A 17,661-nucleotide genomic window follows, 5' to 3' on the forward strand; every position below is an offset into this window, starting at 1 on the left:
AGGCGGAAATACGTGCTGTTTCGAATAGTATTCGTACAACGGCTTCCCCAGGAGATTATCAAATTTCCAACGAAATATGGCGTAACCTAGACAATAAGTCTATTACGGCAATTACTGACCTTATGAACAAACATTGGGCGTCTGGGGCACTACCGCCAAGTTGGAAACGTGCTCGAGTGATATTTATTCCCAAGCTGGGCAAGACATTGAGTCTGGAAAATCTTCGGCCTATTTCCCTTACATCATGTTTAGGGAAAGTAATGGAACATGCGATTCTACGACGACTAACAGCTTATGCAGAGTCGAGAAACCTGTTACCCCCCCCCCCCTATGGTGGGATTCCGCCAGCAATTATCCACACAGGATATAATGCTGCAACTCCACAATGAAATAATTAATCTTAGGCACACAGCGGCTACCAGGACCATCCTGGGCCTGGCTATCACTAAAGCATTCGATAATATGTGTCCCATGCTGCTGTAATTGACTTGGCCCAAATGAACGTCGGCAGTCGCACTTACAATTATATCAGAATTTTTCTGCTTGAACGCACGGCTGAACTATTGGCGACGTAAAAAGCGACAAAATCACCCTTGGAACATGGGGCACTCCACAAGGAGCCGTGTTATCACCATTCCTGTTTAACAATACGATCAGTGGCCTGCCCGTTCACTTGGATCAGATCCCGCACATTAGGCACTCGCTGTATGCTGATGATATCATCATATAGACCTGCACAGGCTCAGATGGGCAAATCTGTGACGCGTTGCAAACAGCCGCCGACACTGTACAGGAGTACGTAAAGGAAGTGGGCCTTAGTTGTTCTCCCAACGAATCCGCGCTCTTAGTAATCAGAACCAAAAACTAGAAGGATGGCCCCTAAAGTGGAGCGCGCTCTGCAATCGATATCACAGTAAATAGGAACGTTGTCCCCACTGTTCGCACAATCAGGGTTTTAGGAATGCTCATCCAGCATAACACCCATAACACAGAAGCTATCAACAAGTTACAGGCATCCGTTCAGCAAACGACTAGTCTTCTAAGGAGAGTGGCAACGAAAAATCAGGGAATTAAGGAATCCGGCCTATGCAAGTTAATCCACGCTTTTGTAATCAGTCGAGTCACCTACTCGTTCCTCTACTACCAACTCCGAAAGAAGGATCTAGGAAAACTTAACTCCCTAATTAGACAAACATATAGACGTGCCCTAGGACTTCCCAGATACGCAAGCACAGAAAAACTACTGCACCTTGGTATCCACAACACAGTGGAGGAACTAATAGAAGGGTATTTGACAGCCCAAGAAGAAAGGCTCTCATGAACCAAAGCAGGCTTGCACGTACTCAACTGTCTCGGACGACGCACTAGTTGCATGCTCAGCAGCAAGGTTTTCCTACCAGCGGCAACTCGTGCAGACATTATAAATAAACCCCTGCCCAAAAATATGCTGGCAGGAATACGTCACGAGAGACGAAAGGCAAGAGTGGAAAACCTCGCAAAATAATTACAGGATGGCCCAAACGTTCTGTATTTTGACACCGCTCGACAAGCGAGAGACCGTTACACCATATGCGCGGTGACCGGCAGTGGGAAACTTATCACTGCAGCCACCGTAAAAACGGCCTCATCATTAGAAGCAGAAGAAGCTGCCATCGCGCTGGCCACCTCGATTCCGGCTACCAGTTCTATCCTGAGTGATTTGAAAAGAGCGCTCATGAATTTTACGATGGGCTGTGTTGGGCTGAAAGTGGCCAACATTATAAAAAATAAGAAACGAGACAATAAAATACAACTTATATGGGTGCCTGCTCACGCGGGGAACCCAGGTAATGAGGTGGCCCACCGCGTAGCCCAAGGTTTATTCAACCGGGATGTGGACTTCTCCACCCTGGACTTCCCGCAGGAAGGGATCACTACGTATAACGAAATTACAGCGTATTACCGAGAGAACCGCAAGACATACGCGGCTCCGCAGGCAGATATGTCAAGGGAACAGGCCACGGTCTGGAGGCAAATCCGAACAGATTCTTTCCCAGCCTTTATCGGCTGTTTAAAATTTATCCAGAAGAAATTAAATCAGACTGCCGACATTGCGGTTGCGTGAAAGCTACCCAAAATCACATTCTCTGGGAATGCGAGGGCAACCCCCCACCCAGAACCATACTGCCGGCTTCCTCCCTCGAGGTGTGGGAGTCGCTCCTGTCGTCAGCTGACTACCGTCTTCAGGCAGAAGTGGTCAACTGGGCCGAAATGGTCGTGGCAAGCTTTTGGCCACCACCCTTCGAACCACCAGCAAATTAAGTTTACCGACCTTGCTATGCCACCAATAAAGTTGTTTCTCTCTGGAGTGTTGAATAGAAAGACGAACGGACACACAGACAGATGCATGGATGGACGCATGAACGTACGCAGGAGCGGATGCATGGATGAACGCAGGGACGAACGCATGAACAGACGCACGCACGCACGGGCGAATGGACGCATGCACGTTCACACAGACGTACGCATGGACGAACGGAAGCGAGAATGAAGGAACGGACGAATGCTTCGCCCCAATCTCCATCATTCACTCCGTGAATATGCTGTCATTTTTTTAAAAGCGAAGCATTTCGAAGCGAACATAAGTGACTTTGAGCGTTTCTATCTATCTATCTATCTATCTATCTATCTATCTATCTATCTATCTATCTATCTATCTATCTATCTATCTATCTATCTATCTATCGATCTATCTATCTATCTATCTATCTATCTATCTATCTATCTATCTATCTATCTATCTATCTATCTATCTATCTATCTATCTATCATGCCACCTACGACTTTTAGCTCTCCTGGCCGTTTCAATAATGGTATCGATACCAAACTTGGTATGGCATAACATGACATTATGAAGAACATATTTCTCTAGTCATAACATGAAAATTATGATACATATGTCATGAATGTCAGGATTTACATTTGATGATCCTGTAGCTCTTGCGGCGGTTTAGTTCACACGACATGTTGCAAAAGTGGTATGGTATGGCAATGGTTGCATGGCGAACACAAGCGACAGACCCTAACATGAAAATCGGGACATGCGTGTCATGTAACAACATGGCTACATGCCACGCTCATGATGCGCTCACGCCCGTTTCGCTAGCACCACATTTACTAAATTTGGTATTGCACTACGTAAAGGGACGACGAAGGTAAGTGACTGGTACAAACACTATAATCAAGAGATGCGTGTCATGTAACAACATAGCTACATGCCACACTCATGATGCGCTCGCGGCCGTTTCGCTCACATGTACGAAACTCTCTATTACGCGACGAGAACGGACCACATAGGTTAATGACACATCCAAACAGGATAATCATGACATGCGTGTCATGTAACAACATGACTACGTGCCACATTCATGATGCAATCTCAGCGTTGCGCTAGCTTCGCATATGCCCAATTTCGTATTCCGTGACGCCACGGAATGACGAAGGTATGTGACTGGTGCAAACACAATAATAATGACATGCGTGTCATGTGAGATTATGACTACATGCCACAGTCAAGGCGCCAATGCATTTCGACATAACGCGGTGCGCGTGCTCGCCGTCGTTCATTTCGTCGCGTCACGCCAGCGTTGCCACACCTGACACCGATCCTGCCATATACTTACAGGTGCGCTGCGTAGCTTTGAGGGATGCGCGTTTCAGCGCTTCCGACATCCCTCCGCCACAATACGAGGGAGACGCAGTGTTGTCTGGGTAACTCATCGGCATGAAATAGTGTTACACTAAGGCATCAGCACGAAATGCAGCATATCGCGTTTCGTGCTGGTTGCCGTAGGGCCGCGCCGACGGACGCTGGTCGCGCCTGGCGTCAGACTGTGCTCGCGTCTTGCTAACGTAGCGTCGCTGTGCCCTGCATGCGCACGCGTGAACGCTACATTGGAGTATATTGGGTCCTTCATGATGCGCTCGCGGCCGTTTTGCTAGCTCCACAAACACCAAATTTGGTGTTACGTGATGTCAATGGGTGACGCAATATATGACTGGTGCAAACATGATAATCCTGACATGCGTGTCATGTAAGAACATGACAACATACCACGCTCGTAATGTTCTAGTGGTCGTTTCGCTAGGTCCATATATACTAAATTTGGTATCACGTGTCGTGAATAGATGCCGAAGGTAAACGACACATCCAAACATTATGATCATGACACGGAAGTCATGTACGGCATCATTTACCTCAACTTCGTAAGATTGGGCTGGTTTTAAAGTGAGATATCAACATTTCTTTTCCTGCTTTGCTTATCATCAATTCCCACACAACGTGGGATCTGCGAATTTTTTTTTACCAGCAGTCTTCAGTGTACGCCAGCACTCACGGCAATTTAAGCCATGCTAACCCCTTTAGGGGTTTCGTATATATCTCTCCTTACGATCACTTATGCGACAATAAATTGCCATTGACCCGCCAATTAGTTCGTCTAATTTTTCTTTTCAGCAAAACTTAGATTTCGGCCTGACCTTAAATTGAAAATAACTATTTATTTCATATTCTCGTTTGAAATTAGGAAAATCTTTACCCAGTTCAGCTTAAGAAAACCAAACCCACATCTTATTGCTATAGCATGCTATGCAGTTTGACTGGCAGGTGGTTAAGCTCGTAAGCACAAGTTAGGTAGTTTTTTGGGAATGCGTAGTTCACACATCCAGCTTTACTAAAAGGGCAAAGACAAGAGAGGTATGCTAAGTGTCAAATATTACCAGTGATTCCAAGACGAAAAAAATAAATTTTGACGCCATCAACCACTTCTAGTTGCTTTAGATATGGCCTTTCGTGCGTATTGTGAAATTAACGCAAACAAAAATTTTTGATCGGCTAAACCTTCTGGCAAGACAAAAATTTCCCGCAGGCAGTTTTTTCTCCAGACTTCTTGAGTTTCGACCAAAGAGGTGCGAAGCATGTAGGGATAGATGTTCAAGCTTCACTAACGTGAAACCTAGGAAGGGGCAAAGAATGCGGTGTTCTGAGGGAGATTGCTTTGATGAGATACTAGTAGAGCCAAGCCTGAAACCATTCATTTAGAGAAGGGTGTATCCGTCCCACAAATGTCGTCGTAAAACCACGTCGTGAAGCAAGAGTCACAAGTGTAAGTGCTTCCAAGAAACCATTCATGAATAAGCATCATGAGCCTGCAGCTTACGGGCCTCAATAATTCGTATTATTTCTCCTACCTTTTCTGGAAAACAATGCTGCTACCTAATTATGTTTAGACTAGGTTGCTCAAAGCTCTTGAAGACTTACCTGCTCCATTTCCTGCTGCTGGTATAATTTGCCATATACAAGAACAAATGATCGCAAGAAATACTAGATTCATCACAAACGTGTTGTTTCGACAGGCCATGTGAATGAGTGGGCAACACTTGTTATTAGATATGTAAGCTTTGTAGAATCATTGGTTTATATCTCCCAAACATAAAGCTCTGAAAATAAAAAAAGAAGCGAAAATTTCCACGGAGTGCATTCTCTAGTGTTGTCATTTAATAAAAGTTCTGACGAGTAGCGTCACCAACACACCTGTCGCGTCGCGTACCTTGTTTGTGCTCCAAAATAAAAAACAAAGAGCCAATTTTTTTAACGAAAGCATCTATATGATTCATATGATATTAAAACACGAGAATGCACGTCAGAATTTTGTTCATGTCGTGACCACTGTTAAATGCATGTCATGAAAGATGGCATTTTTGACCACCCTGTTCATGGAAACCACAAATATGATTTTTTTTCATCATCAGACAACACCTTTTGCCCTCTTTGATAACGTGGTAGCCAAAAATGTGGTTAAAAGCAGCAATTCACATAAGCCAATTTGTGGATGTGTGCGACATCATCAGTGAAATAAAAAGATGCTACCGAGACCATGGGTGACATAGAAGTAACCTTAAAAAAAGTAATGACAGAAACTGTACTCGCGCCGTGTAATGCAATTTCTAATTAAGTGAGTCGTGTTACTGGTACTAAGCCTGTATCCACACTTGTCTGTCTGAAGAATCTGCTAATGGCCGTTAACGAAACGAACCCACAGAAAGTCCAGGTAAGTCTGCATCTCTATCATAGCCCAACCAAAACCGCAGCGGTGTTAACAACTTCATATCGGTTCTATAAAGCATTGGTAACAATTTAAAAGTATTGAGTTTTATTTTGTCCTGTTGTTTTTATTTGGTTCTGCGGAATAATACTGTTACAATATCTAACGGTATACACGAGACCTCGACAAATTTACACTCGCGCAGCAAATTGCTTCTTTCATGTTTAAAACAATCGAAACAGCGTTCATCTCAGAATATATCGGTCCCGCATTCCATCCCCAGACCAGAACAAACTTTTCGTGAAATAAAAAAAAAACTATTTCAGAGAAATCCACGTGCAATCGTCTTTCTGGCATCGTGCTACAGGTCAGTAGTTCTCCATTTCTCCTTTTCCGATCAAATTTTCACTGCGTAGGTGAAGGTGCAGGCCCTTATGTACTGTAGCAAAAGAATCCCGACGGTTTTATTTACATAACCTTAGTGAGATGGACCCGACTTGCAAAATGTCTTTTAGGCTTTTTTATAAATATCTTAGCGTTGTTTTGTAAAGATGATTTGGCTCTTTACCACTTGAAGTATGCCATCCCGTAACAAAAGAAACGTTGTGGTAATTTGCATAAAAAAACATATGCTTTGGTACGTACGAAACATAACACGCATAACCTTATAAGTGGTAGGTCCTACAAGTTTAGATCCAATTCTGCGTGATTATTTTTTCATATGCACCCTTTCTACTGCAAAAGGCGAAAAAATAGGATTCAGAACGTACCCTACATACATGATACATTCTGTTTCTTCGCTATCTCGTTTTTGTGTTCGTAGTTCCTTTTTGTGAATGAATTATACAGCGGTGCGATCTGTTCAAACCATCGTTGTCTCTCTCTAACAGCCATTGGTTGCCCCTGTGTGCTTGCAAACGATTTGCGATGAACTTTAATTACAAAAGCTGTTTGTCAAATTTACAAGTTTAAATGAGTACTCACTGAAGTCAGGAGTCTCGCTCTGCCTTGATAACAACGTCACATAGATTCATGATTAAAGACAAAACATAGAATTCCTCTCAATATATGTCCTAAAATCACATTTGAATAATCATGTATTGAAAATACTTGAAATTGTAATTGAAAAATTGAAATTGAAATTTTATATGTATTAACTTGACTTTGAAAAGCAAAAATTAAAATTGAAGTTCCAAAAAAGTTGAAAAATTTTCCAAAAAAGAATGAGGGACCCTTAAGCTGCGCCTTTAGGAGTTGAACGCGATAGCAATATTATGTTACTAGTGCGTACTTCAAACACTCAGAGTATAAATCTTCTCAATCTTTCTATGCACCGACTTAGTGGCATTGAGGGTGACGTAGCGTGCGTGCCGTTTGTAGAGGGTGATTGGCTTTGAACTATGAAGCCACGATAACTCCATGTTCTGACACCCGATGGGAATGTACGCTTGTCGCAGGCATTATTACGGCAATATTTCATGTTGAATTGTGAAACATGTACAGAAGAGGCGCGCATTTGTAGAGCATAAAAGCTACTTTCAGTGCGTTTCCAAGCAGAGAAACTTATTTTCACTGTACTCACTAGCAAAGCGGTTTACGACGAAATAGACTTCAGACAAGATTTATACTCTATCATGGTGAGGTGTTCCGCCTCACCCCCGTCTTCTTTGTATAACACGATGTAAAAAACTCTTGATGCGAAGGAGTCGCGCTGTGTTAGCTATTGAGTGGTTATTAGCAACGCTTGAGCACTTATTGTCATATGGTTGTAAATTTGTTCGCATCATTTTGTCTTTATATGCAAATACTTTAATAAATGTCATAAAAAAAAGAAGAGATGTGGCTGTCACCCGCTTGCCACGCAAACGACCTAGGTTTGGTTTGCACTCAGACCATGATTTTTTTCTCTTATTCGTTTTATTTGCATCTTTCTCAATTTTTTGATCACGCTAAAAGGATGACTTTTTGCTCGCAATCGCTGACGCCAAAGCCGAAGCCGAGATTTCTGCGAAACAAGCTCTTCAACGCTATAGCGTTAAAAACCTTGCTGAAAAGTACTATGACAAGCTTTTTCGGCCAGTATGTCTTTCTTTTTTACTGTATCGTTGGAGAATACGAGTATCTATGAGTATTTTGTGCGTGCAGTTACAGCCCTGTTCAGACAGTACAATGATTATATTGACATACAGAAGCTCCTATTCAATGAGCCTGACGCTAAATTGTGTCATCTTTTGCGGGTTCAACGAAGCTACGAATTCGGTGACACTTTCAATGCTTGTGTCGAAATTTTATTGCTCTCGCTTCCATGGTTTCCGCTTGTATCAGCTTTCGTAGCGTGCAATAAGGGCATCACAGAGCCAGACGGGCGCGTAAAGTGCCCTTCAAAACCTGTTCGCTTTAGCGTTACCGATATCTTTTATCATTGCGTTGATAATTATACCATGCAAGCAATTGGTTTACTATCAAATGCCGTACAAGTTTGCATCGAGTCAAATGTATGCCTGCCATCATTGAGAATAAAGCATTGTGCTTATAAATAATGTCGGTTATCAGTATGCAAATAAAGAGTTGTGATAAATAGCTGGACGTCATGCAGCGTAGTATGGTTGGGGGCAGGCTTTAGCTCAGGTAACAGCTAGGCAGAACAAAGACAATAAGAAAGTTTGGTTGAACTATTTAAAAGCGTATGCGTCTACGTCTAGCTGATGAAATTTGTATCATATTTTCAATCAATCTGTGTTCCTTGTTTTTTGAAAAGCGACTGCTGCTGTGGACTCACTGCCCAAGTAAAATGTAAAAAGATACGCGTGTACGGCACATGGAAAGAAAACATCCAAAATGTTATTTTCTCCAAGTAGTAGGTGCTGGTTAACTAGCAATATCTGAATATATTTTCACCAGGTGTTCATAAATAACACAATACGACAAGAATATTGGCGCTCACATCGTCGCTTTACTAAACTACACGTGGCTTACGATTTCCACTCACTCCAGAAAGGCCATTTTGCGTCGCTGAATGAACGTTTGCCAAGCCTGCGTGCGTTTGCCAAGCCTGCGTGCGTAACCTATAATAGCACACCCAGGGTCAATGTAGCGTATTTGCGGCTACGGCATTTAGTTTTTAGTTTCCCGTAAAACGTTCCAAACACAGGCACCTGCCAACATTTCATACACAAGTGTAGATACCACTTTTTCAGCACGCAAGTGTAGATACCGGATATTTACCGAAGGGCAAACAACTTCTGGGATAACATGTTATGTACTGTTATGGGGCATATATCTGAAGAAAAGTGAGGGAGGTGGTGGGGCTCTGATCAGGCCATCTGAGCCACTCCTCTGACTTTGGAAGTGCTGTCGTATGACATGCTCGCAATATACGCATAGTCAAGTAATCGTGAACAACATTCCACCGAACAGCACCGTGTTGAACTCCACAAGAAGAACAGATGACAAACAATACGGACCATAACAATCGGCCCGTTTGCTGAGGAGAGATGACGTGTGCGAGCTACCTGTCTAACAATTGAACAACATAATGATGTAATGAACATTGTAATGGTGTCAACAGCAGCGCCGATATCCGCAGGTGCCTGCGATGCAGCTTTGAAACTCATCCACAATGCCAGTTTGCCTGTGCGTGCACGCCTATGGTGCGATTGCTGTTTCGTTTCGGCATAACAAGAAAGAGTGTTTACCGATCAGAGCCGATGCTTTCACATCCCACATCTATGATGAATAGTGAACAAAAACATGGGGTCACTCGTGAGTAGTATCTGGAGCAAAAGAAGGAACTGGCGCTTCTAATGGATCGCAAGGAAATCTGTTAGAATGGATGCTTTCATACACTAAAGCCGGCAAGGCGATTCCATCTAGAGCAGGTATTACCTCTCCTCTGACTAAAGCGAGAGAAGTTCCCCTCACAGACACTGTTAGGTCAACAATAATAGTTCATGCACTACCACAAAACATGCATCCGGTACATAATCAGAATAGAAGAGCGAGGACTAAAGCCCTCCTCTCTCATTTAAATAGTAGAAGCGAAAACGCACTCTTCGTAGACGCATCTCGGTCGAGACCAAATAGCTTTGTAGCCGCAGTGGTAGACGTGAGCGGATGCACCGTTTTTGCCATCTCGGTGAAGACCAAGTCCATCGGGGTAGCTGAACAGGTCGCTATCTCTCTAGCGCTGACGACTAGAGATCCATCCGCTACTTTTTCCGATTCCATGACGGCCGTCACGTCTTTTGACACCAACCAAATTTTTTGGGCTGCTTACAGAATTTTCATGAATGGCACAGTATTTCCTCACGTGTTGACGTGGTTCCCCGCCCACATGGGTGCCTCCGTCTCCAGCATAGCCAACTCCAACGAAATGGCTCACGCTCGGTCGCGAGGACTCATTCTCCGCCCCGGGCTAACGAGCTTCCATCATACTGAGGGGGAGGGGAATGGTGATGGCGCTGACGAGGACCCGTTGACCACCTTTCATGAGTTATGTTCGCACTACCAACTAGGTAGGAAATCCTTTTCAGATCAACACAGAGAGCTAACAAGCAGACAGCAGATAGCCCTCCGACTCCAAACTAGCTTCTTTACGTCACCGGCCACTATGGCGCTGTATACGCACATTTCTCCTAAAAGCTCGGCATGCGATCAGCTCGCCACCTTCCCTCATTTGATGTGGTGCCCTGGCTGCGCGTTTCAACAAGGAGGCATCACGTAAACAAGACAGACTTTTTAGAATGTATCGCATGTCCACAACTTGCGAAACAACTCCGGGCGGTCCAGGAAACCTGCAAATTGTTCCCCGACCCCGTGGGTGCAGCCCTCGGTGGGTTCTTAGGAACGTTCTTCCCAGGACGCAAAGTTCATCTGTCTATCTCTCTGTCTGGGGATGTTAGGTCCCTCCAAATTTTTTAGTCAGACCTATTTTCCCTATTTCAGACCCACGGTTCACAAAAGTATGTTGGCATTGCCGCGGTAATATGTAACAAAAGGGCTTGATCTCAGCAACTTGATGACGTTCAGGGTCTGTTTGATGCAAGAACAGTAGTTACACTATCAGCCACCGTTCTTCGATACAGATGGGGGAGATGAAATATGAGTGGGCACGTCGCTGGTCATCTTGTAGCACCATGTTCAAGCCGCTTCTTTTCTACGTGCAGATACTCCTGTGCGGTGCAACAGCAATGGCCAGCGCACATCAAAATGCGACCTACTTTGTCATCGAAGTACGTAATGCTACTTCCGCGCAAGCGCAAGCCATCATCGACGAGGGTTGGGCAACGCTGCTTCCGGCGCCATCAACGCCAACTCAAGTGGATAAAAAACGCCCCCCCCCCCCACATCCCCGGATTCTTTCAGTGGGCACGTCGGCTGGTCATCTTGTAGCACCATGTTCAAGCCGCTTCTTTTGTACGTGCAGGTTAGTAACGAAGTATCATCTGTTAAAACTAGCAATTGTTATTTCGTCCAGCTGGCATGCCCACGTAGCTTGTATATCTTGTATTGTAACATTAAGCAAGTGTTTTAACCCTACTGATGCTATGCGGGGACGTTGAATCCAATCCAGGACCCTCCACTGCGGAATCGTTGTCACAGTTGATTGAAGGTCAAAACAACATTCAAAAAAGGCTTGATGATATTGAGCTGAAATCAAAAACTATGGAGGAAACTTCTGAGATAATAAAAGGATTCGGCGATGAACTTCGCAGCCTGGAAAATACGGTTCAAGACTTAGAACGTAAGCTCGTTGATTCAGAGGACAGAAGCAGGCGTAACAACCTTGTTCTGTTCGGCATACCGGAAAAGAATGATGACGCCTCTGACGACCTCATGGATAGTGTAGTCTGCATTGTGTTCAGGCATGCTTTAGACGTGAACGTAAACTCAGTCGGCGCGAATTCTTAGGCTAGGGCGAAAGCAGCATGGTAAAAATCGGCCAGTGATCGAGAAGATTTTCGACCACAGGGAAAAAGTTAACGTTCTCAAAAGTTGCTTCAAATTGAAAGGGAAGGGAATCTCAGTCTCGGAGGATTTCTCTACAAGCACTCGGCACGTCAGGAAGTTTCTATGAAACAGCACTTCAGATATTAGGAAATCTGGCACAAAGGTTAAACTTGTACATAACAAAATTAAGATTGACAATCGATTGCTAACATTAGATGAAGTTCAGTGTGGAATGGTCTCTGCGAGCAGGCCGCTTACCAGAGCAACTCACAACAAATGAAACGACAAGAACGGGGGACTTTCTGATGCCTAAATATTAACGCCCGTAGCATTCTAGCAAAAAGTGATAATTTAGACAGTGTTGTGTTAACCTATCACCCTCATCTTTTGATAATTACTGAAACCTGGCTTCGCACCGACGTTACGATGAGATCACGCCCCAGGGTCACAGCATCTATCGCAAAGATAGGAGTAGTCGAGGCGGCGGAGTTGCAATCATATTTAGGGAAACCTTACAAGTTGAAAGATTAGCCGATATACCAGATCTTGAATGCGTAAGTGTGAAAGTAGATACAGGCAATCTTAAGTTCATAGTCGGCGCTTTTTACCGCCCCCCAGGCACAGACGAAGCATTCTTTGATAAGCTTAAAAAATTGCTTTGCATGGTCCACAGTTGCTCTAGTAATTTAATAGTTGGCGGTGATTTCGACGTTCCTTCAGTTATATGGGATACTGATTTTCCTGTACCGTCTTCAAATGCAGCGAAACGTTTAGTCGATATAGTCCTTTTTTATGATTTGACTCAACTAGTTAAGCAACCCACCCGCGTACAGAATGCTACGGCTCAAACTCTGGATCTTTTTTTCGTTAGCAACAGCATGCTGCGTCGTGTGGCAGACACCAATGTGCTTGATGGAATATCCGATCACAAATTGGTTTACATGTGCATTAACCTTAATGACGTTCCAAAAGGCAAAAAGGAAGAACGGGTGGTGTGTGTCTTCTCGCGCGCAAAAGACGTAGAAATACTGTACACATTAGACTTACAATTTTCTCGATTCACTTTACTTTCTGAATGTACTACTTGTACTGTTAACAACTTTTGGTGTTTCTTCAAAAACCTTGTGTTGCAGTGCGTTCATAACTTTGTGCCAGAAAAAGTGAAAATAATAACAAATATTAGCCCATAGATTACTATGCCAGTTGTTCGTTTGGGGCGAAAGGCAAACAGGATAAGAAAACAGCATCGTCAGAACACCACTCCGTCGACCATGCTTAAACTCAGTAACGTGCGTAAAGAATTAAAAGACAGTATCAAGGAAGCAAAAGATCAGTACTATAATGTCACTTTAGAAAACTTCTTGCTGTCAACCCCAGCGAAGTTCTCGCAGTAATTTGCCCCAAACAAGAAGCGTTTTCATAACATATGTGTAAATGGGACTATCGTAACTAATAAAGAAACTATTGCAGAATCATTGAACACGTTTTTTTGTTCAGTGTTTACTGATGACGATGAGAGAAGGCCATGTCCTAAAACGCTTCATGATATCCCACCAATAAGTGACCTTGCAATATCTGACGAAAGAATCTTGTCTCTGCTTCTTAACATAGATTCCAAAAAGACACCTGGTATTGATAGCATACCTAACGCGTTCCTTGTGAAGTATGCTGAATGGTGCTCGAAGTTTTTGCGCATAATTTTTCAGAAGTCACTGTCACAGCACGCGCTTCCAGATGACTGGAAATTTGGAAAAATTATCCCTATACCCAAATCACGTAACACTTCTCTCGTCTCCGCCTGTAGACCGATTTCCCTGCTTTGCTCATGTGCGAAGGTAGTAGAACATATTATATTCAAGCATCTCTTAGTTTTTCTCGAGGAAAATAGTTTAATCAATGACCGACAACACGGCTTTCGAAAAGGATTCTCAACCGTCACACAACTGTTGGAAACCGTTCATGACATTGCAGCTATTCTAGATAGGCAAGGCCAGATTGACATGATTTTCCTAGACTTCGAAAAAGCATTTGATTGCGTGTCGCATCCAAAACTTCTCGCGAAACTTAAACCTATACTAAAAAACAGCACATTAACTTCATGGATTGAGGCCTACCTTTCTTATCGAAATCAAATTGTTTCTATAGATAACGTCCAGTCTGATTCACGACCGGTGAAATCGGGAACCCCTCAGGGTGTGCTTGGGCCACTTCTTTTTTAAGTTCTTATAGACGACATCGCCAATGACATCCCAGTTCGTATTAAGTTATTTGCAAATGATTGCATTCTTTATCAGGAAATACGTAGTGCAGACAACCAGGTTCTTTTAAACGCAGCGTTAACAAAAATATCTTCTTGGTGTGCAGTGTGGCAAATGAAGATTAATGAAAAGAAAACGGTAGCTATGACCGTTACGCGCAAGCGGCTTCCTTTGAAGCACTCGTATTCCATCAATGGTCAAAAACTATCGTTCGTTAAAACTTATATATATTTGGGGGTTGTAATAACTGCAGATTTCAAGTGGAATGAGCATGTTGCCTACAATGAAAAGAAAGCTTTACAAAAACTAGCATTTCTAAGACGTTCTTTGCGCAAATCTACTCCAAAATTAAAATTAATTGTGTGTAAAACTCTTATCCCTCTGATCCTCGAGTACTCATCTGTGGTTTGAGACCCTCATAGCCAACTAAATATTAAAACACTTGAAATGACTCAAAGAAAAGCAATTCGATTTGTATGTAATCGTTACAGTGCTCTCACGTCACCATGTGAACAGTTAAAAAAGCTGACTTGGATACATTGCAAGCAAAACGGCAACACGATCGATTAAAGTACATGTTTCTACTTTACCATAACAAGCTACGCATAGAAGGGCACGCGTACATAAAAACGGTTCACCGCCGATCAACTCGTTCCGAGCATCCAAACTGGAGGAATATTCCTGTCAAACAAAAGCCTTTAAAAACTCATTTTTTCCGCGCACTGCCACTGATTGGAACGCTCTTTCTGCCGATCTGGTGAACTGCGAGACCGTTCAGTCATTCGTGGAAAAACTTAAACACCAGCAACCCACTTGACTTTGATCTTTCTTTGCGCTTCGCCCTCTATTATTCTACCGCGCATCCTGAACAGGCTTCCATTTATGTTCCACTTTCTATCACTTTTTTCATATTGCCACGTTCCATTTCCCAAGCTTTTGTTATCGTCCCAAAACACTACACAATTCTCAGCGCAAACCGCGCCTGCAGTTTTCGAGAGGGTTTCGGACTGTAGTAGATCATTTCGATAAGATCACGCCCACTGTGCGAAAGGTACAGATTGTTCTGGAACGTACGCCACCGCCAGCGGTAGCGCTAGAACATTCGACGGCGGGAGTATAAATGCCGACGCGTTTCGCCGCTTGTCAGTTGTTGATCGAAGGCCGACGCTCCGTTCGCCGCTATCAGCCTGAGACTGCTATCTGTGCGAGACTGCTGCTGTAATTGGACTTTCTGTTTACCGGGCACAGGTTCACCCAAATAAACAGTTAAATCCCAACAAGAAGTCTCCTGTCTTCGGCCACGTCACGACCCCGTGACATCTGGTGGAGGTGCTGCTTCGTTCATGTACCGGACGCCCCCATCAAGCCGTGAACCCAGCCCACGTCGCGGAGAAGACACCGACGCCAACCAAGAGCAGCGAACAAGCCGCCGACAGCAAGGGCTACCACCGGAGTACGGGCTTCTACACGACAAGGAGCGGAAGACCAAGGCCATGACCGCGACTGCAGCGACAATGACAACCGCAGCGTCCCAGCCCACGATGGTCATGCATCAACCAAGGGAAGCACCAATTTTCCATGGGTCATCGTTCGAAGACCCGGAGTCCTGGCTAGAAACATACGACCGTGTGGCCGCCCTCAACAACTGGGACCATGACGAAAAGCTGCGTCGTGTGTTCTTCTATTTGGAAGACACCGCAAGGACCTGGCTCGAAAATCGAGAGTCCACGCTCCGAACGTGGGATGTTTTCTGCGGCGCATTCCTGCAAACGTTCGCGAGCGTCACTCGAAAAGAGAGGGCCGCTGCTTTATTAGAGACCCGGGTTCAGCTACCAAATGAAAATGTCGCCATTTTCACAGAAGAAATGACCCGACTATTCCGTCACGCTGACCCAGACATGCCTGAGGAGAAAAAGTGCTTTTTCTCATGCGAGAGGTCAAACAGGAGCTCTTCGCGGGGCTGATCAGAAACCCACCGCCAATCGTCCAAGAATTTGTAGCCGAAGCGACCACTATCGAAAAGACCCTGGACATGCGCACCAGACAGTATAATCGTCGCCTGACTGCAGACTGCGCTGCTGCTCAAGCCAGTAACTCCGGAGACCTGCGTGAAACGATCCGAGCGATCGTGCGGGAAGAGCTGCGCAAGCTGTTGCCTTCGGCGCAGCCTCAAGTGAATTCAATCGCCGACATTGTGCGAGGAGAAGTTCGGCAATCGCTTCAAATTCCCATCGCACTGCTGCCCGAGCCGGAAGCTATGAGCTACGCCGCTGCACTGCACCACAACGCTCCTCCCCGTCCACGCCAAAACGCCGCCCCATCGCACTTCCGTCGACAGACGCCACCGCCGCCACCATCCCCACCGACGTCATACCGTTCGCCAGCGGCCCAGCGCAATGCACCGAGGAAGACTGTCGTTTGGCGCACCCCTGACCATCGCCCGCTCTGCTACCACTGCGGTGAGGCCGGACACACATACCGCCGTTGCCAGTACCGACAGATGGGACTGCGTGGCTTCGCCATCAATGCACCGCGCCCACGCCCAGGAGAACGACCACGTGACATCGCCGACTACCTGACAGGAACTCGGTGGACACCACGAAGCCCTTCGCGTTCGCCGTCGCCCAGCCGCCGCACGTCACCGCACCACCGACAGTACTCTGGCCCAACGCGGGGCCGGTCTCCTAGCCGGTATCCAGGAAACTAAGGGCGGCAACTGGTGGAGGTGCGGTTGCTGTGCGACGAACTACCGAAGATACTCCGACGACGACGACGCCGCGACGGAGCTTTCCGAACACAACGCCAACCAGGCAAAGCCCTGACGGCGAAAGCTCACCTACCGAAGGTGGCCTGACGACGCAACATGGAAGCAGCGGAACAAGCCGACGCAGCCGTGACCCGACGCCACACCCTAACTGTAATGCGAGACGGCGAACTAGCGACGTCGACGTTCTTATCGACGGCCACAGTGTGACCGCTCTCGTCGATACTGGAGCCGACTATTCTGTCATCAGTGGGTCGTTCGCCGCGAAGTTAAAGAAAGTTAGGACAGCTTGGAAAGGCCCTGAAATCCGCACAGCCGGAGGTCATCTCATAACGCCTGCAGGAATCTGCACAGCGAGAGTCACCATTAACGGCCGTATTTATCCTACAGACTTCATAGTCCTACAGCGTTGCTCGAGAGATGTCATCCTTGGCATGGACTTCTTATGCCTCCATGGTGCTGTCATCAACCTAAAAACAAAGTCGATAACGTTATCCACAGAAGAAGCACTACCGCCGCGCACGCCGTCTGGACACCATGCCTTGAATGTGCTGGAAGAACAAGTCACCATTCCGCCTCGCTCAAGCGTCATTATTTCAGTCGGCGC

At 45.3% G+C, this 17,661-nt stretch overlaps 1 protein-coding gene and 1 long non-coding RNA gene across 4 annotated transcripts in view; one reads left to right on the top strand and one right to left on the bottom strand.

The window, feature by feature from the left end:
* The window catches only part of LOC142768443 (uncharacterized), a 70,244-nt gene extending 64,791 nt beyond the window's left edge, over window positions 1-5,453 (bottom strand). For all 3 annotated transcript variants that reach the window (XM_075870417.1, XM_075870416.1, XM_075870418.1), the window contains exon 1: window positions 5,300-5,453. In XM_075870417.1, coding sequence (XP_075726532.1) covers window positions 5,300-5,399 — 100 coding nt within the window. In that variant the 5' untranslated portion in view covers window positions 5,400-5,453. The remainder of the gene's footprint in view (window positions 1-5,299) is intronic.
* Window positions 1-17,661, top strand: part of LOC142768444 (uncharacterized) — a 74,140-nt gene that overhangs the window by 20,849 nt on the left and 35,630 nt on the right. The window contains exon 2 of the long non-coding RNA XR_012885288.1: window positions 11,249-11,508. This is a non-coding gene — a long non-coding RNA (uncharacterized LOC142768444). The remainder of the gene's footprint in view (window positions 1-11,248; window positions 11,509-17,661) is intronic.

This window comes from Rhipicephalus microplus, chromosome 8 (genome assembly GCF_043290135.1).
Source record: "Rhipicephalus microplus isolate Deutch F79 chromosome 8, USDA_Rmic, whole genome shotgun sequence".
Lineage (NCBI taxonomy): Eukaryota > Metazoa > Arthropoda > Arachnida > Ixodida > Ixodidae > Rhipicephalus > Rhipicephalus microplus.